The sequence below is a fragment of the Archocentrus centrarchus genome, chromosome 21, assembly GCF_007364275.1.
Source record: "Archocentrus centrarchus isolate MPI-CPG fArcCen1 chromosome 21, fArcCen1, whole genome shotgun sequence".
In the NCBI taxonomy this organism is placed as follows: Eukaryota; Metazoa; Chordata; class Actinopteri; order Cichliformes; family Cichlidae; genus Archocentrus; species Archocentrus centrarchus.
Window position 1 is genome coordinate 18,704,955 of NC_044366.1, and position 27,581 is coordinate 18,732,535.

The 27,581-nt window shown below is 39.5% G+C and overlaps 2 protein-coding genes across 4 annotated transcripts; one reads left to right on the plus strand and one right to left on the minus strand.

The window, feature by feature from the left end:
* Window positions 1–10,704: 10,704 nt before the first annotated feature.
* Window positions 10,705–18,629, plus strand: hnrnpa3 (heterogeneous nuclear ribonucleoprotein A3). 3 transcript variants are annotated; one of them, XM_030757980.1, is made up of 11 exons: window positions 10,705–10,775; window positions 12,192–12,314; window positions 12,427–12,573; window positions 12,662–12,872; window positions 12,977–13,066; window positions 13,173–13,244; window positions 13,720–13,767; window positions 13,996–14,133; window positions 14,256–14,372; window positions 14,483–14,550; window positions 14,653–15,328. In XM_030757980.1, the coding sequence occupies exons 1-10, from the start codon at window positions 10,770–10,772 to the stop codon at window positions 14,533–14,535; spliced, it is 1,005 nt and encodes a 334-aa protein (XP_030613840.1). In that variant the 5' UTR covers window positions 10,705–10,769; the 3' UTR covers window positions 14,536–14,550; window positions 14,653–15,328. The 3 variants fall into 3 exon arrangements, with proteins under 3 accessions (XP_030613840.1, XP_030613841.1, XP_030613842.1); XM_030757981.1 differs by lacking the exon at window positions 14,653–15,328 and adding an exon at window positions 17,140–18,629 and having other exon boundaries at window positions 10,711–10,775; XM_030757982.1 differs by having other exon boundaries at window positions 10,711–10,775; window positions 13,996–14,121.
* An 820-nt stretch (window positions 18,630–19,449) lies between these two features.
* nfe2l2a (nfe2 like bZIP transcription factor 2a) lies at window positions 19,450–25,921 on the minus strand. Its single transcript, XM_030757615.1, has 5 exons — window positions 25,677–25,921; window positions 22,500–22,754; window positions 22,132–22,221; window positions 21,848–22,033; window positions 19,450–20,861 (listed from the first exon to the last, which is right to left on the minus strand). The coding sequence occupies exons 1-5, from the start codon at window positions 25,710–25,712 to the stop codon at window positions 19,602–19,604; spliced, it is 1,827 nt and encodes a 608-aa protein (XP_030613475.1). The 5' UTR covers window positions 25,713–25,921; the 3' UTR covers window positions 19,450–19,601.
* Window positions 25,922–27,581: the final 1,660 nt, after the last annotated feature.

Genomic DNA, 27,581 nt, shown 5'->3' on the forward strand with positions numbered 1-27,581 from the left:
ACATATACCTCCATGTATGCCTGTATTTTAGCTTGCTTACAGTGACGAGTATGGAGGTTGATCGCAAAGCCCACACAACTGCGAGTGGAACCTGATTAACCTTACAGTGACTCCAGAAGCATGTGACCACCGCTGTTTCCCCTCCTTTCCAACCCACAGCCCAGGAAAGAGATGTTGAACTTAACCTCTGCAGCAGTGATGAATTAACAATAGAACAATTCAATGCCCCAGTAATTACAAAACACTTCGGACACGCAACATTTTTCAGGTCTGCCACACAGGTTTGTCGGTATTGGTGGCTTTCACCTGGAATGCTGGGGCTCTTTGCTCTTCCTAACTTTGTTTTCTCTCACGCAGATTAGATCTGCCACCCCATTACAGATTCATTTTCCTAATTTTTCATGTCTGCACCGCGCCCCATCTGCACAGGGCTGATAATTGTGGGGACCAGCCCTGGTGATTAACATCAGCAGAATTAATTACGCCCGCCATTAAGGCTCCAGGTTGCACACAATGATCAAGAGAAATTAACTTTCTCCCAGGCCCCTAAATCATCTCACCTTCAAGTGGAGTGATGGCAAAGAGACAGGCCCAGAGTCCTGGACCCCGCTCAGCACCTTCTTAACCAAACATGAGGTGTGCATCCTGCCTCCCACCAAGGAGATTATAGCTGCGGCTGATGGGTATCAATTACGCCACCTTATGTGGTGGGATAAGCGAGAGGTGTCCAGGGTCTGGTGACTAATGGACCTGGGTTAGAGCCACCCTGCAGCTGGAGACCAGGAAGCTGACTGTTTCTCTAGCCAGGGAGTACCCGCCAGATGCTGAGAGCCTCAATTCACTGCCCTGACACATACGTATATATCTGCACATCACATTTGCGCTCTAGAGACCAGTAGCCATGCAATCGTAAGTGAGCCAGAAACTGATATACAAAAAAGACTTTGTCACCTTAGCTGGTCACAGAGTTTGTTTAAATGTCAAGAATTTCAGTTTATTTCAGTTAGTTGCATAATTAGAAAGCACACAAGGTACAGAAGGCATTTTTGAGCCTCTTCAGGTATCATATTACAGTATGGGTACACGTAAATGAGTATGGTGCCTCAGGGAGAGAGAGTGATGTGTTTGTAAGCTATGCTAATGGAGCAGACCCTATGCCCCTGCAGCAGGGAGAACAGTGGTAATGTCAGGAGGAGATAAGCAAATTGCATCTGTATCATATTGACTTGTCAAGGTTAAGCAGTGTGAACAGGGGGAGGAGTGAGAGGCAAAAACTCTCCCTCCTTTGCACTTGCTCTTTCCTTGACTACTGAAAAAGATGCATGAGAGGTGGGAGAAGAGGGTGAACAAGTGAACAAGTGAACAAGAAAAGACAGAGAGGTGGGTTTTCTTTGAAGGAACCCTGTCTCATCCTCCAAACAGAGTCCTGTTGAGATAGCAGACAACAGACACACGTTTGGATAGGGAGGGTTTGCCTCTCTGCTCTCATTTAGACTGATTTGATTTAGCTCCACAGGATCTAATTAAGCTCAGACCCAAACCTCTTTGGATTTTCAGCAGTCATATTGTGAATGTCAGGCTTTGAGAAATGGCCACGAGCAATCAAACCTGCGTATGTGTGTTTTTATGAACACACATCACAGTGATATAATAATAGCTGTCGATGGATATATGGCAATAAAAACTGACAATTGTTATGCATGAGGGATCGTATAAATTTTAATGACAACAAATGCAATGCAATGTAGTAAAAATAACAACCAAAACAGTAACAATAATGGCTCCAGCAAGTTAACTTGCACAGAAAAAAGTGAAAAGTGGAGTGAAAAAAAAAAAATCACTGCCTGAGGTTCATCCCATGGTGATTGTCACAGTGCCTCCCTTTTCCTCTAATTAGCTGTAGATGCTTTGCTTGAATTCAGTGTATAATCCCCTGGATGAAGTGCAGTCAGCATCTTTTCTTTTCCTAAAAGCACGAGAGGTGCAGTATCATCAACTCCATCTTCGCTCCAACACTGCCTCTGGATGATTTAATAAGGTTAAAAGACTAGTCAGCAATTACCCCCTGCTCAGTGAAGGAAAACTCTGAAACACAATTGCATTACAGCTGTAGATAAATGCCAGGCCCCACATCCACAAAGAAAGTGGCTATCTCCACCTTTTGCAATCCAGGCACAAATGAGCTTTTTAGTTAGAAAAGTACTGATGAGTTGTTTCACTTTTGATTCTCTGTGTTTGTGTCTCTATAATGCACAATCAGAGTGCTCAGGGTGAGACAGTCCAGAGAGTGTCATAGAGTGACATTTATTGCTTCTGCTGTGGGGAAGCAGGTAAGCAGAGCACACCATCTACAAAGTAGTCCCCTTTGACACCACCACTCCACAAATCAGGGCTGAAGGGCAGGCCAGAGTGGGGGCACTGACACAGAGGTCCTTTAGAGTTCCAGCATGCCCCAGGAATGTGGTAGAGCAAAGGCAGCTGCGGCAGAACAACCAGACATCTGGGATTTGTCTGGCACCATGTTTGATTTTACTGTCCTCACCATACGACAACTCAAAGGAAGAGATACGTCTGGTCAGCGCCTGTCCCACTACACAAACTTGCTTCCCAGTGATGAAAGTTTTTAACTGGGTTATCCACTTTACAGCGAGAGGCTTGAAAACTGCTCGTGGGGGGTATGAGCTCCAGTGAAATTAGTCCTCCTTGTTGCACTTATTAGATAATACTTCCTGTATTAGTAGGGCAGCAGTGATAGCAGGCAGATTTACAGCTCTCTGTGGCAGGCAGCTCACTTTAACATGAGCTGTGTTAACTCTGGTCATTAAACAGAGGATGTCATCACTCCACGCCACCGCTGCATGTTAGATGTCACACACATCCTCCATAGGCCAGCCTCTGTCCACTTCCATCCACAACATCCTCTAAATCTGTCATTGCCACCTGGACATTTGACCACACCGCCCTGCCACAGCTTTGTACATACATGTTTAGTGAGACACGCAGGTGTTTTTGTGTGCATGAGTGGTGCGCAGAGTCTTACACACACCCAGTGACCCACTTGCTGTGTGTGTGGACGGATGTGTGGGACAGCGGCCGGCCCATCCACACGGGGTGAGGTGGAGGCGTGACGCTCATTACGGACCCAACTCTGTACACAGGCCAGATAAGCAGAACAGGACAAGATAAGGACGTGTGGCTGGCTGCAGCAAAGTGCAGCCAGATATTCTGATGCCACCACCAGATGAAACACCATCCAGTCCTTCTCTAAACATTTACTCTATTGTTCATCCACGAATGCATTATTTTTTTTTTTTTATCCTTGCAGAGTAAGCAACTAGAAAGTTGCTGAATTAGCAGGCTTTGCTAGGAATATTTTACTGTGATAAAAAAAATTAAAAAGACAATTTCATTTAAATGTACAAAATTAAGTATTTTGCATATGATGGTGATGTTAGTAGGGAGCATTCTGAAGTTTGGGGCGGATCTTTAGATTAGATGGGTTTCAACCTCATGCTTAAGGCTCCCTCCAAAGTTGTTTCTAAGCATTGCATGCAATGTGTTTTTCAGAAATATCATATGCTTTAACTTAAATCACAGTTTGATCAAACAAGGAACATTTCAGTAATGAAAGGGTCTGATTTTCCTTAAGTTTTGCCAATTAAATTTGCATTTAATAAAACCTGCATTAAAAAAAAATTAGGTCCCTTAAATGTAAAGATTCTTTTAGCTAATACAATTATTATTATAATGTGTGATGAAATAAAGGTATCACATTTTACCAAACATAAATTTTTCAAAATATATTTGAATATTATGCATTCTTAACTGAGTTTGTATATTATTGTCCAGCTCATGTTACTGTAAATATTGCATGACCAAAATGGACTTCTATAAAGTCTAAAAATGTGTTGAAATGCATTGATAATAATCATTTCTCTAACTGGATAAAAGACCGTGGAGGATTTGCCTGGGTTGACTTGCAAAATGACCCGTGCCAGCACTTGCTATTATACTACATTAGTCATCGACTCCTGGGACCGTGCAGACCTTATGGTTATTCTTCTTTAAGTGGAGTATCATCTAATTCAAAACATTCATAAATGTGTGTATCTGGCTGCCGGTGCCAGCTTCTGTTTACATGTCTGTGTACCACTTGTGAAGTGTATATGCGAGTATGTGCACTGCTGTGTGTGTTTTGTGTGCCACACTGTATTGTGAACCAATATTCAATCACCATGTGTGAAGGTCATAATTCAGTTGCTTCACAGTGATGCAGATACTATTTACTGTACCCAAAGTGGTGCCATTAGACATCATGTCTGTTGAAAATTAGCCATTCCCTCTCATCCAATACACTGCACCTCTCATCATCAACAGCACAATCATTCTCGGTGATAGTAAAGCACAGGGGAGGAAAGAGGAGTCGGCCCTCCAAGATGGATGTGTGTTATTGTTTGTGGGATGACAGTGTGTTTCAATCAGGTCCTCTGAGCTCTAATCCCAGGTAGAGCTCTTAAAGTTGCTGAGTCAGTTACTGCTTCATCGATCCATCACAGTGGGTTAGTAGTGGGCAGGTGTACTCCCCAGCTCCCAGGAGACCGAGGAAACACCTGCCCTGCACTGCTCGGGACTTCATCATCCCGCCATTCCTTTGTCTTGTTCTGCTGGGAGCTCAACGTCGGGCCACAGAAAACTGTGAAAGCAGCACTTTTGTGGTCGTTTGTTGCCCGTACACAAGAATTAGGGGAAAGGAGATATGGTTTTCCCTTGCCTCCCGCACCTGTCCCCTCCTTTATTTCTCACCCAGGGAGAAGGGGCATGCACTAAATGGACCGCACACAACTGCCTTGGAGCTGCACAGATCACAGCCAGCTTATACCATTTAAACAGAGAGAAGTCACGCAGGGTAGTGCAGAAGGAGACACTACCCACATCTTCATTTTATTATACAGTCCCTGAGTTATCAAAATGAATACTCTTTTCCAGTAGCTATAGAGGACAATGAATTTGGAAGTGCATTGAGAGAAAGCATAGTGGTTATTATTACATCTGAGAGAAGTGCGCCAGCGAGGGGTGAGAGTCTATGTTTCTCCTGCCGCAGGCAGTCAATTAGTGCCAGAGGGAAACACAGCACTCCTCTGTTGCTCTCTGCTAAGGAGCTGTAAATAAAGGTTTTTATTGCACCACACTATCTATGCCTCTTCTCTGGACATCAATAGGCCAATGCAATGGACTGTTTCCTAGCATAATCACTTTCTTACTTCTTTTTTTTTTCACTAAAAGGGATAGGGCTGACCAACTCAAAAACTCTCACATTCTTGGATCAATCTGTATTTTCTGTCCTGGTCTTTACAGAAATGTTTTGAATCCTATCACTCCATTCTTCATTTAAACAGGACTGGCAAAGTCAAAAGTCTTTTTATTGAAAACCTAAGATTTAAAAAGCCTTTGTTAGACCTGTCTGACAGTATCAATGCAGAGTATAATGGTCCCAATGTATCAAACTAGAGCAGTCAGGTAGTATAAAAAAGTGAATTTAGTGTAGACTACTCATGTTCATGGATACATGAAATGTATTTCAACCCTTAAATGGTTCAAGCAAAACATATAGCTGGGGTTAGATTCAATCTTCATTCCTGTAGAAAATGTTTTTCAGCAGTAGTTGTAAAAATCCTAAACTGAAATAAGGTGATTTGTGTAATACAAAACAACAGAGAAATCACATACCTCCATAACTCATCCTATTTTTATACCAAGACATCACAGGGTATCTTTTCACTCTGAACGACATCAATTTTAACCATTTATTATTTGTACTGGTGTCATAAGTTCTGTGGCGTTCATGTGCAGAAAAATACTGTGTGGGCTATTTATGTTTTTGCAGACAGTACTCACTAATTCAGGATGTCACTTCCTGAAACGTTTGTTGTAATAAATTATCTACTAACAGATGTTGTCTTTATGACCTAAAGAGCCATTTATACATGAATAAATATATACTGTCTGAATGTTAAATCCTCTCCTAATAATATTGCTACATATTTATATTCTCCCAGAACATTAGTTGAGGGCTTATAAGGTTATTATTTGTTTTCAAGGCAAATTTATGCCTTATGATGGATCTAATTCAGTGAAGTGTCTTCTTTAATCTTCTACAGCAAAGGCACACACATTTCAGTGACAGAAAGAACCAAAATCCAAGGCCACAGTAACCAACTTTAGCTCCTGTAAATTGAATGCTGATTCTATTTATATTTGGTGTGATTTACACCCAGTTTCCTCCATGCAAGTGAACAGGAAACAGATGCTAGGAATTGTTCTGTTCCTGAATTCCTTAGAGAGAGATTCTAGTCAACACCAACATGTGAGATTGGCTTTGTACTTGCATGCAAAAAGGTAGTAGACGGTGACTAAATTGACTCCCTGGTTTCCCTGCTCTGAATGTCCATTTCCTCACAGTTTCCACTTGCGTACGTCCGTCTGCCCAAACCCAGGTTATGGCAGGCAGGCTTCCCTAATGGAGCCATGGAGCCAAGTCTACGCTTTCTCAGGACAAGGTCAACCGTAATGCCTCAGGCACCAACAGCAGTGGGAGGTAGCATTTGCGGAGAACATTAAGTTCATAACAAAATTTCAGTGATAAATGATAAGACTTGTGCAGCTATTAAAAAAAAAGAAAGCAAGAAAGAAAAAAGAAGCAAATCCATTTGCAATATCTTATCCCCTGTAAATGTGCTAAAAGATAGTGAGCAGTGCTCTAAATGAATCATTTTGCTACAGTCTCCCTAAAGTATGCTTTTGCTATGCAACAGCTAATAGGTGAATAATAAAAATGTGTTCTCCATAATTGCATTAATTATGCAAACAAATAGAAACAAACAACAATAATTAAGGTGTTAAGATTATTGCAGATGATCAAGCACCCAGACATGTGACACAAGGGGAAAATAGTAATTTAGCATCGAGGAATATTGTTTGACATTTACAAGGTGAGATGATTTGAAAATAAAAGGCTCTTCTTTTCATGGACCATGGCGCCATCTAGAGGACGCTGAAAAAAAAAACTCAGGCACAACGTGACCATCATTTGAGAGGTTTTAATCTTGGTGGGTCTATTTGCTATGTGAACATTCAGATAGGCAAAGGTGGGTTCACTGAGTCCTAGTAAAAGTCACTTTCATATTTCTCAGGCTCCGCGTGTGTGTGTGTGTGTGTGTGTGTGTGTGTGCGTGCAGGCACACGGGTGTGATGAATTGTGTGGAGCATTATAATATGGTGCCACTTACTGTTGGATCACATCCCATATGACAGAAATAAGAACACAATCAGTGCAGATTTCCCGTTGATATGATCAAATTAAAATGAGACAAAGGTCAGCTGTACAGTTTAATAATGCATACAATAAGTGAGCGTGTGTGTGTGCACAACGTGCGCTCCCATATTCTCTGCCACCTGATGAGAATGAAGGGGAAAAGGTGACAGTCGTGTCATCCCTCACCTCACATATGATTTGAAACCACTGGCCCCTCCCTCACCCGAGATTTACTGTACATTAAATTTTTGCTGACGTGGTTCTCCTCGGCCGCTCCTTAGATATATGGCAAACCATAATTTGGAGGTGTAAAATGGGTATAAAACCTGTATTAATTATTTAATTGTGGTTCTACAGTAAGTGCTGTCTTTTAGCCCAGACGAGGATGTCATCCCCCTCTATTTCAGTGGGTCATTATATCACTCATTTGTCAGAAAGTAAATTACAATCAAGGCCAGGATTGTACAGTTACATGGTAAATCAGGGAAAACCAAGACTGTTTTATTGGTGTCATTAACTAATAATTTTATTCATTTTTTACTTTATTTGATGTAAATTAGATGCTAATTGCATTTAAATCTAATTTCTCTTGCAGCGCATTGATGGCCCGGCCTATAGCTGCATTAAAGACCACAAACTGCAGTGATAAAACAAAAGCTGGAGATTTTTTTTTCACCTTGTTTCTTGAAATGACACGAAAGTGAAAAGCAGCCACCACGACCACATCCACTGGAAATGTCCATGAAGGATAGCAGCGTGTGGGACTTGTGATATATCTTTGTGTCGCAGGGCAGTTAGGTACAAAGACTGAGGGGTGTGATCAACAACCAAACAAACACACTGTCCTGGAGTGAGGGCGAGGAAGTGTACACAGAGCATCCATCACACCACATGTGAGCAGCTGATACTGGTCTGTTTAGTCTCACTAACCCACTACACTCAGCTAATCCCCTACTTGCAGATCTCAGATGTAGTTTTCAAATTTATCAGCCGTGCAGCAGCAGTTGTGTGTTCAGTGCGGTCGGCAAAGACATAACAAAGCTTAACAAGTAACACAAAAAAGCAGCTGTTTTTCTAACTAACAAGCTTCATTCTATCTGCTTGAAGTGGTGAACAGCACAGACCCTGATGGAAGCCACAGCTCGAATTAATAGGAGAGAACCTTTCATTAATTAACACCAGCTTATCTGTTATATAATGTCAAAATGACTATTGTGATCCCTTATCAATGAGACATGAAAGCCTCAGTGATAAGACTTTTATTGTTGCATCCGGTCAAGCTAATTTTATCTGTTGTTGGGTAGTTTTTCTTACTCAAGCCTCAATATTTTACAAGCTCATCATATTGCATATTAATAAGAAATGATTATAATACAATAGTAGTGTAATATGGCATTAAATTAAAGTAAAAATATGTCCAAAATGTACAGAATCTCAGTATGTGGTAGTTTCAGTATATTTAAGAGACTGACGTGAATTTGACAAATTCTCCACTTAGTGAAGAACTAATTATAGTCCATAAGTATATTTTAATATTGAAATATACTATACAGTGATAGCATTAACTATAATAGAAATATGTGATTAAAATATAAGTGATATCAGTAACAAAGCTCTAATGTCATGTGATTTAAGAAATATCAATATCTTAATCCAGCAAGTACAGAAAACAAAAGAAAAGAAAGATTCTGATGTGTGCTGCATTGTAACTCTTGCTTGCTCCAATTCAAACAGGAAAAGATAAATAAAAACTTTAAAAAGCATGGCATTTGGACAGTGTTATAGACCATCTGCTCTACTTCAACAGTCGTGGATGGTGCAGGATTCACAGTCGTCTTGCTAAACAGGCATCTGCTGCAAACAGAAAATGTATTTAACCTTTATTGTCAGCAGCACCATTACCACACTGAAACTGTCCAACGGGGCCCAGTTGTCACAGCAATTTTTATATGTTCACACACACACACACAGCAAGAACTTTTTAATAGAGCTGTCAGCAAAGACATGAGGCAACTTTTATGTGGCTCCAAAAAAGCAGGATCACTGTCACGAATTCTGACACTCTGTACATATTTAATACATCCCATACATTTTTCTCAAACATTAAGAAGAAAAGCAAAACATCTACTGATCTACTGTCTTGAAGCATACATAGGCCAGTAACTGCAGTAGGATAAAAGAAGCAAAACGTGGACTGGCTCTTGAATTTGAACTATGGACCGCTCATAAATACTCATCATTAACAGTGTCAGTAAAGCATTACCCTTTTTTATTGGGGCTGTATTTTCCTCACATACTACAGTAAAGTTAATGACAGACATTGTCTAAACCATAAAACCGTCATATATTTGGAGATGCTGATCAGCTTCAGCAAGGCTTAGTAGCATCTGGCTCGTAGATCATACTTACCCAATCAAGTGTCCTCATCACAGAGATCAAACTTGAACTGAAAACAGATTTATGTCTCGTTTCCACACTTGCAATTGAAGATAAATTGATTGTTTTCATGCAGACATTTCTGCAAATTCTTTAAAAGTATACTATTAAAAAAAATGAAAATTAGAACATTGTAAACATAAGTGCTGTTAAAAAATACTAAAATATCTTATAAAACAGTCCGTAGACTACTGAATATGTATTTCTGGTACATTTATTAGATTAACTAGGTATTAACTAGTTATTGCATCCATTGCATGGTCACTTTTTCAGGTCGTTAAAGTATGCTGTGCTTGTTGTGTAAACAAATTTAGGTTGGGTTTACTGTAATGCAGATTTACTGCCTCTTGTCTGCTTACTGAAATTAGCTCACTTGTTATACTGTATATGATAATAATGTCAATTCTAGGCATTTTTTGATGCAAACACAATACAAATGTTATATTGTAAGGAGTCTGGTTTGAGGTCCTGACACGTGAGTTTTATTTATTTATTTATTGGCTTGTTTTGTACATAAAGTACCCTTTAGTGATATTACACAAAACTATTTATAGCCTATATCACATGAGCACTTGTTTCACTGAGATTAATCAAAGGCAAACCTATACTGGGAGTCCAGTAGGTAAATAAAGACACTAGTCAAAGATATGTCCTACAGACTAGGATTCATTAGCATCACAACCATGAAACATGGAGTACAGAGGGCTTGATGGATGGATAGATGGATAGATGGATGGATAGACGGATGGATGGATGGATGAATAGTTAGCCAGCAGATGGCGCAAAGAAACACTGTTGCAGGAAATGAGAGAGCAGGAATAGACAAAGGTAATGAGGTAATTTTAATCAGATAATATATATAAATCTTTGTATAAACACGTGTATACATGAGTCATGGACGCTATAGTGAGTGTAATTTAAATTCTGATGATTATCATCCACGATGGACTGACGACCAGCAGCAGCCACACCGATTGGGTCACGTGATCTGTTCAGACCTGCGTCCCTGGGCATCTGCAAAATGGAGGTGAGGTTCTGACAAATGTTGCTAATAAAATACGACTGTGCGTAAAATCCAGGGAGACTGGAGTTACTCTGTAACACATATATGTGACATTGCTCAGAGAGCGCGCTGACATGTATCGTAACATGCGGCTTCTTTGTTGCTTTAACGCTGCTCTCTGTAACTAGTACTGTAGCTAAGCTAATGGTGGTCAAACTAGGCTGAGCGTACTGCTCCCCGGCGCTAGAGCTGGTGAGCACCCGGCTGTGTTGGGGTTAGCTGTTACATGAAAAGCTCTCTGGAGTTTTTAAAACAAGGACAGTCATTAGAGCAGGTGTGTTTTGCTTATTTATTTATTTTAGTTTTTGCTAGCGTTCCTGCGTCTTTCTTAAAGCGAGCTAACGCTAGCTGCCATAGCTAATGCAGCTCAGGTTAATTCAGTCTCTATTGTGGATTTCGGACACATTCGTGCAACCTGTCATATAATATAATTTAGTACGTCTTTTTTGTTGTTGTTTTTTTATGTGCTGTTTATGAACTGAGTGTGTCGCTATCGAGTTAATGTCACGGCCTATTATTAAGGGTTGACACTACAGCAGCATCGACGATTTTTTTTCTCACTAATAAATGTCCAAATAAAGCAGTTAATTTAATTTTTTTCCAAATTTAATATTTTAATATACTTTTTTTTTTTTTTGTCTAAATCTGTGCTAATTTGAATAATATTTTGCACCGGAACATAATTTGGGGCATTAGTTAAAAATATATATTACATTTTGTTAGTAAATTAGGTTTAAAAGTTTTAAGTAGTGGGCCTTGGCGCCACATTTTAACAAGCATATTTATAGAAATAAATTGTTCCCAGACATGATGCCTGAACATGCATCTCTGTTTAAAAAAAAAACAAAACTGTAGTACATAGCTGTATGTAAGTGCTGACGTTAAAATTTCAGTCTGAGTATGAAAAAACTACCTGTTTTGAGAAAGTGGCACATAAAGATATTGTTTGTAGAATGTCATATATTCTATCTGACATTTAGGTTAAAAAAAACAATATCATACCCCAAGTAATTACATAAGTCTATGTAGTTGTTTATATGTATTTCAATTTTCCCGGTATGTTGCATTTAATTATGTCTGCTATAATTATTAGCATAAATGTCCAAAAGACAAAATGTTACAAAAGAAAAACAGAAATATGTTTTTGGATGTTTTCTGTCCACTGTTCTAAAAGGGGACATGTTATGGAAGCAAAAAAAAGTGCATGAAACACTGTTTTTGTTTGTAATGTCTCATCTTAAGACTATTAGTGTAATGTAACAGATACTTATGTGTAGTGTCATTTCACAGCTGCAGAAAAATGGTAATGTTCGGTTTGTACCACTGGTTCTCTGATGCCTTGTTAATAGCTGCGGTGGTGTGTTTGCTTTGTTTTTATAGGACCGTGGCGCTAAAGAGCCCGAACAGCTCAGAAAGCTGTTCATTGGAGGTCTGAGCTTTGAAACTACGGAGGAGAGTTTACGGGCCCATTTTGAACAATGGGGTACCCTTACAGATTGTGTGGTTAGTATTTTTATCATAATCGGTGGAAAAATAGTTTTAAGTAACAATGACAATATGTGAACCTAATTACGCAGCACTTGAACCTTACATGTTACGCTTGTTTTGTGTCTAGGTAATGAGGGATCCCAACAGCAAGCGGTCAAGAGGGTTTGGCTTTGTAACATACTCTTCTGTGAGGGAAGTCGATGAGGCAATGAAAGCGAGACCTCATAAAGTAGATGGCCGAGTTGTTGAGCCTAAGAGGGCCGTGTCCAGAGAGGTAAAATGAAGAAAGAAATGAATAATCCCAGACCAGAGTGCAGTTATGTTATTGTTTGGTGTGTATTTACTGATGCACTGTGTTTAAGGATTCCAATAAACCGGGTGCCCATCTGACAGTGAAGAAGATCTTTGTTGGTGGCATCAAAGAAGATACTGAGGAGTACCACATTCGGGAGTATTTTGAGAAATATGGAAAGATCGAATGCATTGACATCATGGAGGAACGTTCCACAGGGAAGAAGAGAGGATTCTGCTTTGTCACCTTTGATGACCATGACACTGTAGACAAAATTGTTGGTATGGGGTCTTTCAGGTTTCAGAGTTAACCAGACTGTTTGTAAACAGAAAGCAATACATGATAGTGTTTTTTTTTTTTTTTTCTTTTTCCATTTTTCTTAAAGCCCAGAAATTCCACACAATCAACTTCCACAATTGTGAGGTCAGAAAAGCTCTTTCAAAACAGGAAATGAGTGCCATATCCAATAACAGGGGTAAGCACTACAATCAAAGATTACAATTAGACTTACTAATGTGCCATGTGCCTCATGCAGCTGATGCCATAAAAATCTTTAAAATTATATATCTCTCTGTATATAGGCAGGAGCGGCGGATCAGGAAATTTTATGGGCAGAGGTGGGAATTTTGGAGGCAGTGGCAACTTTGGCAGAGGTGGGTAGTTTGCACGTCAAAATAACTTCTGGCCTTCAGTGCACCAGTGTAATTTGAATTTAAGATCAAAGTTTATTTGTGTGGATAGCTATGTAAAAATGTGGCATATATTTATGTATTCACAACGAAATTGGCTGAAATAAAATCCAAAGTGAGTCCTTTAATTGTTTTCCTCTTAAGTTCCAGTCCCTTTTTTAGTGAAAACCATCAGCAGACTGTCACTGAGGTCACTGTATGTGAAAAGGGGAACGGTTGTAATTAATTCTGTTATCAGATAATAGGAGTCTAAATAACATTTGGATCCTTAAAATGTGTGTGATTTTTAGTTGTAATTCCTGGTTTTGTGATTTTTGAGACTATTCATGGAATTGCATGTCAGGTGATCAGCTGATGTATTATTATAGTGTTAAGAGAGTGACAGAATTTTTTTTTTTTCTAACAATAATTTTGTCTGTCTTGTTTTTGGTTTTTTTAGGTGGCTATGGTGGAGGAAGGGGCGGATATGGTGATGATTTTGACAATGGTGAGCCGTTTTTGAAAAAGTTTGCCTTTTAATGAATGTAAACTATAACAAGTGCACTGATTTGGAGGTCATAAGCCACTTCTGTGGTTGTGTAATTGGTTCAAAGTTCGTGCTCACTTACACAACTGTAGTGTGTCTTTAGAAGACTCTTTATAACAGTGTTATGAAAAGATAACATTCAATGGTCACTTTCTTTTTTCTTTTCTTTATTTATTTTTATAATAATAGGTCCTGGAGGAAATTATGGGGGCGGGCCAGGCTATGGAGGTGGCCGAGGGGGATATGGAGGTGGGGGTCCAGGGTATGGCAACCAGGGTGGAGGATTTGGTGGCAACTGTGATGGAGGTTATGGAGGTAATGGTGGAGGTAAAAGTTTTATTGACTGCAGAATTGTCACTGAATGAATTGACTGTGAAATGTAAATAGGAAACATGCAGTGTAAGACAACTGAACTCAAGCCTTGCCTTAAAATTGACCTACATCTTCAGGATATGGAGGTGGTGGAAATTACAATGACTTTGGAAACTATGGTGGACAGCAGTCCAGTTATGGGCCAATGAAGGGAAACAGCTTTGGAGGCAGAAACTCAGGTGGACCATATGGTGGTAAGTTTTACTCTGCAGTTCCTGGTGTTACAGTCAGCCTTCATGTCTGATTATGGACTTGAGTAACATCATTTCTCATGTGTCATAACAATGAGATTATGTGGCTGCAGGTGGCTACGGCTCTGGTGGCGGCAGCGGCAGCTACGGCTCACGGCGATATTAATTATTTAATGTTTTGGTAAGTGGCATTCAGCTTCACACCACCCTCTTAGCACAGTACAGAGTGAGCCCATAAAAAGTGCAGAATAACTATTTGTTCTATCCTGTATCCATTCAACAGGCTTCAGTTCTTAGCAGGAGAGGCGAGGAGGTGAGCAAAGGAATTGTCAGGAAAGCTGCAGGTTACTTTGAGGCAGTCATCTGAAAGCATTAGAGGAACACACAAGTCAGAAATTACTGCAGCTTAATCGGAGAAGTTTATGGAAGAAGGACTGTATACAAGACATGAGTGCAGATGATACCCTACCCTAATTGTGATAGATGTTTCCCTACTGAGCAATTTTTCCTTCTGTGCGTCTGAAGTGTGTGTATTGTGCCTATGGTATCAGGGATAAAGAGTAAAGTGTTTTTGCTTTTTCTTTTTTTTTATCTCAAGTCAGTTCTAAATATCTTTATTTTTCATTTTTTATATGGGTTAGTTTTCTGCTGGCCAATTAATCTTTGTCTTTTAACCTGGTTTTTGTCATATAGCATAATAATATTAGGTCCTTAGATAAGATAGAATTACACATTTATTCTAAAGTTATTATGATTTTTCGATTGCAAGTGTCAAGTGTATATTGATTTTGTATGTAAAGCACAGTGTGTAAATCCTAGTACCAGTGTGGATTACGAAGCAATCTGGATTAGAGTTAAGGGAATCCCTCACTCCTCTTGTTCACAGCAAACCGAATTATAGATTGTTCGGATATTTTGATTAGTTGAAAAAGACCGAATAAAATTGTGTAGTAAATTAACATGAGGTTCAGTGCATCTTTGGTTCAGAAAAAGATTAAATGAGTTATTAATTTATAGAGGTGGGAATCACCAGACACCTCACAATATGATATTATCACAATACTTCACCCATGATACAATATTAGTAAGATTTTTAGCATTTTGCAAAATATTATCACCTTTTTCAGCTTCAAATAATCTTCAAAGTTAAACTTTGTCCATATATATGTTTATCCAATAAGATAAAGTTAATCTCACTTCAGTTATTTTTTTGCTACAAAATGAGATTGTCAGGCATCCCAACACTGGCCATAAAACCTGCCATGAAGGTTGTCATAAGACAGAATCTGTCTGCTATCAGTCTGTGATTGAATTGGGGTCAAATTGGCAATTTCATGCAATCTGTTTCTGATAATACAGCAGTTAACTGCGATAAATTAAAAATTACATATCTGTTGCTGTCTACATAGACAGAAATTCATATTTAACAGAAATTCACATTTAACTATTACACTTGCACTCAGCAAACTTCCTGTTCTATAGGAATATAAACAGAATACAACCAGCTGGTAGGCAGTTGAGTAGAGTCCCCTTGAGTTGTGCTCATTGACAAAAACTCATTCAGACTGATGGCAACTTGTTGGCAGTCTGTCTGCATTTATAAATTAGCAGTTGTTTTCAATCGACAATCTCTGAGAGTGATTGCAGTCAGAACAAGTCAGACTGCAACTGTTTGCAGAAAGGTTGCCTCCTACCAGGCAACCTGTGCAATCTCCTTGCAATCAAGAGTGGTCGTGAGTGGGCAACATCCTCTAGCCCTGGGGAACCATTTAGTCACCGCAAGTTGCAATCGGTTGCAGAATGTGAAAAAAAAATCAATACAATCACCAGGCAGCCACCAATTTTTGTTGCTCCAAGGAGGTTGCTGTCCTATTTTTACACGTGTGATTGAGCCATTAGCTTGCTCTGAATTAGGAGGTAGCTTCATCAAGCTTTTTTCAGGGTTTTAATGGTTTTTTTTGGTTGAGCCGATTTAATGCAAGCTTGCTCGGCAAATGTTATCTCAGGATGGTGGTGCAGATGAGCCCTCTTGTTTATATTATTTCCAGAGTATTTTAATTTAATGTCGATATTTGGTCTCCCTTGATACATTACCATGCAAAATAGCAGAATACAACGCTGTATTGATTTTTTTTTTTCTTTTTCTTTCCCCACCCTTATTAATTTAAATGTTGCCTTCTTATTGTGACTGAAGTGTAGCAAATCAGATGGTCCAGAATTTTCTCACCTGGTGGAGTATTATTTTGGAGCTCTGTGAAGTGAAAATAGTGTATACTGTTGCATTCATTTACTTGGACCAGAGTCAATATAAAGGGAGTTTTGGGTAGTCCTAGGGAAGGGCCCATACACCACTTACGCAAGTAGGATAACAGCTACAAGCATCAGCATTTTGGGCTTCAGCATCACTAGTATGGAAGATTTGCAGATGACTGTAAGACAGGACGACTTCAGCCCCAGCACAGTGGACCAGTCAGCATTTTGAGAGAGAAGGGAGAAGGCAGCATCAAGCACAACGCCCATGGAGGAAGCTTGCAGTTTCGTGCCTGATAGTGAGCATCTATCTTTCTTTGAAGACTAGCTAAACTCTCCAGCAGCCGGTGCTAGTGAAGAAAGACTAGGACACACTGGAGATCCTGTTGAGTCAGAGATACCACAGTTTTACCCGCAAATACTAGATCTCAGACATTAAGAAGAAAAGGGAGTGAGTATTTCACAAAGCTGACTTGAGAAGATGGAACAGGTAAGAGTAACCATTTTGCTTGATTTACAGATGTGGAAAGAGGCATTCTCTTCTTGCTGAAAATCTGTAAAGACCTGATAACATGGAAGGTTCTGGATGGGTAAGATGTTTTTTTTTTTTTTTTAAATATTATCCCAGGCTGCTCATGTTTTAATCTGATGCTGATTACACAAGGCGCAAAACAAAAGGGTGTTTTAAGATAAAAAAAAGCAGGTTGTATTTGTCTACTTCGAGCAGAATCACCATGTCTCCTTCACCTACTGCTCAGAATACTATGAACGTTAATGCTCTTCATGCTTATCAGCTTGTTTTTTTTAAAGTTCAAATGAATTGGATGGTGAGTGAACACTTGCCAAAGCAAAGATTATCATGCAGTCCAAAAAAGGAAGAGGAAAAACAAAGTCGCTTAATTTTCCTGGACATTTTTTTTTTTATAAGTTACTTTCAGCTGCGGCCTTATTCACGAGGAGTCACTATGGCAGGTAGCTCTGCAAATGTGGCAGATTTTGATTTTTACACCCGATCCACTTTCTGACATAACCCCCAAGGGATTTGTGTCTCCTCCCAGGATCGAACCAGGTGAATGTATAAACCACTACATTACAGAGCTGCTATTTTTAGTTGCTATTGCAATAGGTGCAAAAAGAATTGAGTCAGAAAAGCAACAATTATAAAAATGGATATCCGTTCATGCAGTATTCAAATATGACTTATTAAGTAAGCACTTTTAACTCAAGGTGTCTTTATCACGGCTACAGCTGTTTACTGTATGAAGCAGACTTGTGTGGATTTTTCTTTTTTTTAAGTCTGGCAATAAAAACTTTAGTTAGCAGGTTTTCTTTAAAAAAAGGGGGGGGGGGGGGGGCAAAACTAACAGAACTCCAGGAATGTCACAGAAGTATCTTTAAGAAGAGATGTAACCAATTGCTGGTGTAAGGGAAGTTAAATAAACATCATCAACAGGGGTCAGAGGCATTAATAACATTAAATATGAGTATTCTCAAATATTAGTGTAATGCATAAAAGCATAGATGAATTTTACAGTGCAGTCAATAAGTCAGGGGACTTTTATAAAGTTTCCCTAAATATAGCAAATCCTCCTACAGCACATGTAAACTGTCGTATTCGGCACTGACGAATGATTTGTCATCAAGTGTATAAAAATAACGTTAACATTTTGAAATGTTTTTAATCTATTTTTGTTCTACGTTTATCCATGTTTTGTTTTTTTAAATGATATTTTACCTTTGGTCATATTTCATCTAGATGGACAAAGTTTAGATGATAAATGCTTAGATTTCACATCCTGTAGGTCTAAAGTACTCAGTATAAAAAAAAACCCAGCAGTGCCTGCTGTTACCCTCTCCTTTCAGGATATTATCTTTGCAGAGGAATGTAAGATAAGTGACTTCATGTCAGGAGAACTTGCTTAGTAATGGTACACCAGCAAACCATTTTGTTTTCTAAACAGAGTATGTATTTGTGTGACTTGTGTTTTCAAATAAAAGCTTTTTCCATGAGATGAGTGTTTTCTTTAAACTGTTTCCTTAAATGTTATCAGCCAGTTTTATTAATATTAATTTGATTAATATATACCAGTTTTTTTTTTCTCTGCTCACCAGTTCCGTTTGCCATTTGCAGAGAACAGGTTTGACGATCAAAGGTAGAGTTGGTGTGTGAAAGTGCACGGAGGGGGCATATTGATTGCAGAGAGCTTTGCCTATGAATACGCTTCCCCGGTTTGAGCATTGTGGGCTTGTCATTCATGGTTCGCACTGAGCATACTCTACCATAGCTCGACAATTGTGCCCTTTGTTGTGCGTCATAAAGAATGCCGTGGGTGTGAGTCCTTTGCCAGGAGTTTCATAGAATTAAAAGCTTTAGGTTACTGTACAAACAAGCTTGTGAAAGCGTTTTCATGCAATGACATCCTTGTTTCATTACAAGATTCGATGCTTGTTTTGTTTAGCAAAGCCTTCATGTCAAGAACTGTCTTAAACATGTGGCAGGTTATGCAATAGTTCCTTAAACTATATATCCATCTGGCACCAATCTGTTGTGGGCTGTGGCTGCACCGTGGCATGCAATATTCTGTTTTCAGTCAGCAGGAGACTACGTAGCTCTATGAATAGTTTATTTAAGCACAAAAATCAGAATTAAAAAAAATGGGCAGCAAATCATATGGATAAAGTTATAAAATAAGTAACAATGATTGAAACAATCATTAGCATACAGAAATATAATATATACAATATATATATGTACACATACAGTAACATTTTTATCAATCTCAAAGGGAAGTGCTAGATATTTACAAACTACTGGTTAAAGAATCTGTGAGGGTATCGGAGTACAAAAGAAGTAAAATATCAAAAATATTACAACATTCAAGAGAAGCAAAAACTATACAATAGTTCTGCTGGGCTATTAACGCTTAAAGCTGAGTAACTACAAAGTTATTGCATAGTATGCTATGATAATGCAGTACCATATTACAAAGAAGATAAGTGGCTGTCTTCACGTTTAAAAGTCTTTTTAATGCGGGGAACAAGAAAGATGCTGCCGTCAGTTGACTGCTGAAGGGAGTAATCTGATGGGGAGTAGGAGTTTCCCTTCTCGTCTCTCAACATGCCAAACACCTCCAGGTACAAGCTGTTGAGCTGCCGCTTCATTTCCTTAAGGTTTGTGATGTTCTCGCTCTTCTCACTCAGCAGACGCTCTTTCTCTTCCTTCAGGGAGTCCAGATCACTCTCCAGACCCACTATGTTCTCCATTTTGCGTTTACGACAGTTCTGGGCGGCCACCTTGTTCTTGCCGCGGCGGCGTATGTCGCGTACCAGGGCCAGCTGGGCCTCGTTCAGTTGGTGTTTTGACATCAACTCATTAAAATCGTCAACAGGCAGATTGATAATCATGTCAACAGTAAAGGGGATTTTGAGGGCCTTGGCCCTCTGCTCGTCTCTGGAGAGACGCACATCAGAGCGTTTCTTCAGTTTGTCTTTGGTGAAGGGGGCGTTCTTGTGGCCGCTGTCTTCTGCTGGGTCCACCTCGTGTTGTTTGGGATTCTTCTCCTGGTCTTTTGGCTGCCCCATTGGTACACATACAGAAATTGCAGACTGTACATCATCTGGTTGGAAATTTAATGAAAACATCTCAGAGTAGTCAGATTCTGCACTCCCAGGGCTGTGGTCCATCTCTTCCATATCTGAGTCACTACATCTAAAGGACTCGCTTCCATATGCAGATTTTGAAGGTGAACATGAATTTGGGCTTGCATTTGTAGAAATCCCTGAATCTGAGTCTGGCTGTTCTGTTGTTACATTATGCTTGCCTCTGTCAAAGGCATCTCCAGGTGAGAGGGTGTACAGATCCATGGGAGTGAAGGGAGCCTCGTTTGGGATGTCGGACATGGCAGCACTTTCATTTCCATCAAGCCCATGTTGATCACTGCTTTCTTCCAGTATGGTGTTTTGGTAAAATATGCCACAGAAACTTTCTGCACCAAGGCTGCCATTTAGCTGAGGAGTTTCCGCCTTCATCTGGCTGAGAGCATCAGCTGGAGCCACAGCGGGAACGGAGACATCCAACGTATTCATGAACTCTGCAGGACCAACATTTAAATTGTCTGCTTTCCCATCTGTGAGATTGGTCATGGGGTAAAAAGAGTAGTTTGAATTCTGTATTTCAGGGCTGTTTGGAAGGGGATAAGTTGTGGTGTCCAGTGTGTCCTCCATTTGCATGTTCAGGCATTGCTACAAGAGAAAAAAAAGTCGTTAGAATAAATAAAATCAAAATATTTTCAAGTACAGTATAAAAAAGGTCAAAATTTATGTTGTACTGGTATTAAAATGTCAAAATTCAAATTCTACAAAAAAGAACCTACTTATCATACATTGAAAATTGAATTACTATTAGTATGACTGTGGTACAGTATTGAAACTAAGATAAATATAAGTTTGCTGTATTCAGTTTTTTCATGCTTAATCTGTTATCTTCACTAAACGGGTTTTCAGTTGGTACAGTCTGTTACAGCTTACGGGTATTTCACTGAGACGTGCTGGCAGAGCAGGTTTTAGCACAAGATTGCTGACTGATTAACAAACTGAACCAGGTGTCCTGGCTGCTGAAATGATGCAACTTCTTGTTGCTGTAAATTAAACACACTACCTTGTCTTCATGAAGCAGCTTTCAAGAATTTGAACATAGTTCCACACAACCTTTATTTCTACAGGTTTTTTTTTTTGGTCTTATCACCAACTAGCCAGAATAATTGCTGCAATTCTATTTTATGGCTACAACTGCAGCCCAGTTCACTCACTGATAGGTCAAGGTGACTAATAGAGCACTGCTCCACCCACCAGCTAATGCAAATATGAGGTGCATTGAAACCGAGCTGATAAAGCAGCTAATGAAAGTGATTTCACCTTTCTGCTAGTAAGCAAAGGTTTTAAGACACACCTCATCTGAACAAGATATCTTTGGTTCTGCAGGATGAAGTAAATGGCTATTAATCATATAAATTGCATTGCACCTTGAGCAATCATGTCTCCAGTGCTTTAAAAGGTCCATACAATGAAACCTAATCACAGTGGAATAAGCAGTGTGTACCCTATTCTTGGAGCAAGCAACAAGTGTTTGTCTTCTACTGCCAGGCTCCTGTCATTTATTTATTCTTTTTGTATTTGTTCCACCACCCACCCCGCCATGCCAGTGAGATTGTAGAGTCTGTTTGTCACACCTGCAGCTCAGGAAGGGACAAAAGTTCCATCCAGGCCTCCTCCAAATCTGGAGACATTCTCTGTGATGGTGGCAGCTGACCTGGGGAGAGGGTGGCAGGTGATGGAGCTGGCTGCTCGGGGGACATCATCATGTTGCTGCCGATGGCTGCTGAAACAGCAGGTGTGTCGAGGCAAACTGAAGTGTTCTGGGAGACAAAAACAGACATGACAGTTTGTATACGGCTAAAAGTGGTCCCAATATTCACACTGTTAATTTGTGCTAATTTCTGGTCGATGCTGTTACCTCAGTTTCTTCTACAGGAAACGTCTCTGCCAGCAGCTGCAGACATTCATCGAATGACATGGCGTCACCGGTCTCTGTGAAACTGGCATTCTGCAACAGAAGTCAAAATACTTCCTTTTACTTTTTACCATCTAGCATTCTTTATGGCACCATTTTTAAAAGCAGCACATGATTGTGTATTTATAGTGCTCAGGTTCCTGCAGAGCAGTTTCTGGAGCTGACTACACTGATGCAAAACTGAAGTCCCACCTGTGTTGCTGTAATTACACAGGATGAGGTGGTAACCTAGCTACAGCACAGAAAGAGCGTGTGAAATGAGGTGGGAGTGGTTTGCCTTTGACATGAGTAATCATGGCATGTGTATGTACCTGTGTAACCTCTAGAGGAGTGATGCCGGACTGCAATGGGGCTCGAGGTATGTACTCTCCCGTCTCCTCGTCTAGCTGTAGCTGCGCCAGCAGGGCCTTCTCCTTCTCCTGGAGCAAATGCAGCTTCTTCTCTTCCTCCAGCTCCCGCTGCCTCTGCAGCTCATGCTCTTTCTGACGGTGGTTGTAGTCAAACACTTCACGCCTGGCACCAAGATCAATGTCCTGCTTCCAAAGTATGTCGATCAGGTCCATGTCCTGGAAAGATAGCCGCAGATCGGTTAAAAGAGTTGTGATCAGCCATGCTGTCCTGCAAAGGAGACTATTACAAGCACCGAAGCAAAGAACGTCCCTGCTGCGAAGCGTGACTGTTGCACCTGCCACACCCTGTCCCTCAGTATCACCAACAACAACACAGGCACTAATGTCAAGGGGGAGAAACTGCATGAATAATAAACGTATTTCTCTCCTTCCTCTGTTGCCACCACACACCAGGAAAAGACATGTATCCTCATTTGATACTCTTCCCAATGAAGGGAAGTAGTCATTGCTTATCCAGTTACACAGAAGTGTGAATTTGCTTGCCGTATTCAAACTCACACACAGTCATGTATACTTTACACTTTAGGTTCAAATTTAAATAATTCAAAATTAGATTAGAAGCTAACACATTTTAGACCAATTAGAAAATGTGGACATTAAAGGTATGCGTTTAGGTGGTTTTAGTGTGCAGCTTTGTGGTAGTTGGCGATAATGATGCAATATATAAGCAAAGCAAGTAAAATTGCAACTGAAATGCGTCAATTATGATTACGATCACACAGTGAATCTACGTGAGCAGCCTACACAAGTGGCCAACGCTGTTGCCAGCATTTACACCTGTGTGGGCTGCATCGATGGCAACGTGTAGTTACATTTCTTGGGAGGTGCACATCAGATTACAGTATAGGCTATGGCGCAGGGTTTCAGAGAGGTTTACGGTTACAACGTACCTTTCTATGTACTCATACTTTATTTCCTCAATTTCTTCCCTGCTACGTCTTCAAGTAAACAATTACAAGTACTACTAAATGATCTTAACACAACACTTTACTATAATCTCGTCCTACATGTATTTACGCATTAGGCTGAGGGCGTGATGACAATTTAGTACCATTTCCTGTAGATTTCCCCTAACTGTCCAAATGTTATTTACCTTTTTAAACAAGAATGTCTAAAGATAAATTATGCTGCACCCTTCTCTGGGCTTTTACCAGAATTTATTTACATAAAGAAAGTGTTTCACAAGGCCCAAGGATGTTACATAAACCCAAGATACTGGTTCACACAAAAACTTCTGAGCATGTGACTTGTTTGTTCCTCCGATTTGGGTATAAACATAACTTATGAGCTTGGGTTTATAATGCAAAAATACAGCCTAGAGGAAGCCAAGAGGGAACTGAGGGAGAATAAAGAATAAAGCAGAACAATGCACAATAAGGAGGATGTGGAACTGTTTAGAAAACCCTGTCAGATCATTTTTTCTTTCACATGCTGTTTTTTTTTTTTTTTTTTAATAAAAACAGGATGAGTCACAAGCCTCCACAAACTAATAATAATGGCATACCTATAAATATTTGAAGTCATTGTTGACACCATTTTCCTGAGTACAGCTGTGGTGGCGCACAAGAAACAAACAAACCCACTAACCCTCTTTCCCTCTTTGCCTCTGTGTTGCATCAGAAGCATGACCACTAAAGGATTACACATTACTAAGGCTGCCTACTGTAAATCATGCTCACCGATTGGAAGGTGAGCACACAACCAGACATTATGGCTAGTGCAAGAATGAGGAAGTCCCTTAAAATGTCTGTGTGGGATGTCTTAACTCACTGCTTGAGGTCACTGATGTTTTCTGACCAAAAAAAAAATTTTTGGTCTGTTGGTTACACCTAATGCACTCATGAGACAAGTCACACAAGTCCCCTGGAAACAACAACAACTACAAGGCCAAAAAAAATGTCTTCAGTCAGTCAATGATTTCAACATAGCTGAATTAGCCTGTGTTGTTATTAAATGCCACAGAACCAAAGTAGATTTATAAACAGCATATTCTGTAGTAATAACAAGTAGGCTCTGTGAATGTGGGCGTGTTCAAGGAATGGTGTCACTATCAATTGTCACAAGACTGATTGGCACCAGAACAAGAAAAAAAAAAAAGGAGAGTTTCCACACCTCTCAGCCAGACAACATGACTATACCAGTCGAACAAGCTTTTAAAATACAGCTAAGGGCTTGAGAACAAGCATCAGAAGCAGATTAAATCTGACAAGCCCAACTAAAATCTGATGGTTCCTCTGCTTGTCCTTTTAGTGTAGGTTGTTCAATTACTTATATACAGCTAAACACAAGGCCCTGAAAAGGGACCCAACACCATTCAGTGGACATCAAACCTGAACAGTGGATGATGAAACACAGCTGCACATGTTCCAAAACAGCCATTTAGGCCCTCATGAGTCAATTTTGTACTTCCACTGACCTCCACTTATGATAGCCTTAACTAAACACTGAAGATGTGAGGCCACTTCACAGGAAAAATCAAGTTCAACCAAGTTCAGTGTTTTCATTCAGCGTGTAAGAATACATCTAGTCTAATTGTTTGTATTGGGGTTTTCTTGTTTGGCAAATGAAATACACAGCAAAGACACGGGCAGCAGGAAAACGCTATCATTCATGTTGGTTATAAAAGCTATCAGATATGGGATCACATGCTTGAAGGAGGGGAGGGAGGGGGGGGGAGGAGGAGATGATGACACAGTTATGAGAAAAGGTTCAAGAGGAACCAGGTTCTGTTTGTCAAACTTATCAGGATCCGTTTTATTCAGGTAATCGATCATAACACTAATCTCTGGCCTTGTTTTAGTAATTGGATTTTCCCTGTCCAAGAAAAGCGTCACAAGTGGATGACTTGCAGAACCGAAAGAGAGTTAACATGTCTAACACTAAGACAGCCTGTCTAGCTCACATTTTACCACAATATCCTCTATACTAAGCCGTAAACACACAAGTACATTAGCTGTAATTTGAAATAATCAATACTTAAAAGTTTACATGAAGTCCAACAGCCGACATAAAAAATGAAGTTGACAGCCAATGTCAGACAGTTTCTAGCGATCACTTTAAAGAAATACTCTTATTTACCTGCTGACCGGAATGCATCACCTCCATTTCCATCATTATGGAGCTCTGACGTGGGGTTAAAAAAAAAAAATTCCTTATGACTGAAAAATTTGTGTGCTATTCCTCAAATGGCAGATGAAAATGGCGAGCGGTCCGGAGGCGATCTAGTCCGTCACAGGAGCTGAGCTACGGGAAATGCTGCTTCCTCCAAACCTAATGAACATTACGGAAATGATGGCCCTGCCCACCGGGCTGCGGCTCCGGGATCGTCCCCCTCTCAGCGGCCTATGAGGGCTGTGTGGGCATGCGCGTGGAGTCCGTTTTAACACCCTGGTTGCCAAATTTTAAAAAAAAAAATTACACAACAGATTTATGTGAAATTTAAATGTTTAATCTGATTCAAATAAACGAATAAATTGTCATATCTAAAACCGTTAATTTATAGTCGATGTTACATAAGACTGCTTATAAGAAACACATGTAGTGTGTACCTTTTCTAGTTTAACTCCGTCATGATCACAACCAGTTTGTTTGGTGCATACCCCCCTCTGCTGGTGACCGTGACAGCCGTGGAGCTGGAGGCCCTGGGGCCCTGATGTTCCTTGTGCAACTGGGCAGATAAACAGAACACCCAGTTTCAAGTAAAAATCCCGCATTTCACGTTTTACTTTGAAGTTCAGAGCTATTTATAGCTAAATACCTGTCTGTGGGGAAAGTCACTGTGCAGAATGACCTCTGTTAGTTTATATGCTTGTTGGGGGTACAAGAGGCACCCTGGGTGTTGGGATCTATTAAACTTTTTATATTTACTGGGTGTTGTGATTGGAAAAAATCTTCATCTGTCAAGTAGTGAATCATTACGGGCATTAAATAAACATTCTAACAACTAAATTATTTCCTGGTGCATTATTTTTTAAATAAAATTATAAAACGTGTGTGCAAAGAATCTCAAAGGTAGACTTGAAATTCCTATGTGTTTAGATTACACAGTGAAACATAAATGTGAGAATTACGGGCTATGATACAGTAACAACAAAATAAAATAAACTATTCTTCAAAGCAGATATATAAATAAAGTTACTGTAAGGTGTAGGGTGTAAAAGGGTGTACAATTTACATTAATACTGTATTACTTAGACAAAAGCTGCACATTAACTGAAATATTGCACATTTAAGTACATTTTGTAAGGAAGTAATTGACTTTTTACAGCATTTATTTTACACTTAGTAAATGTATGCAGTGAATTTAATGCACTTTCTGCTGTTTAGCGCTTATTCTTTATGATAGATAGATAGATAGATAGATAGATAGATAGATAGATAGATAGATAGATAGATAGATAGATAGATAGATAGATAGATAGATAGATAGATAGATAGATAGATAGATAGATAGATAGATAGATAGATAGATAGATAGATTATGTAAAAACAATTCTATACAACTATATTGATAATAATATGGTAAAACACAGGGATATTGGATCATTCTGGGATATAGGCCACTTTCACTTTTGCTGGTACGAACTTAAATGTGTTTGTTGGCGTTGCTGTAACTTGTAATAACGTTTTAAATAAACTGTGGAACCTCTTGCACTTATTAATGTGCCGTCTGAATACTTCTTTCACTACATGTGCTGTAGATTATTAACATTAATAACAACATTAAACACCGAATCCAACTTGACCAAGTAGAACATTGAACAGCTAATTACACCCTTTAATAGGTTAATACTGTGAAAGAGGACATTCTCCATAAGCACTACTTCTGATTTTGAGATATTCTGTTGGTAATTCCTCGAACTTTATCCAAAAATTGGAATGTAAATAATTTACAATTATTTTTCCTAAGTAGGTTAAAGAACATAAAGCTTCTTTCAGCATTGGTGGACAGCCCAGATATGTCAGCGAAACTAAATGTTGTTG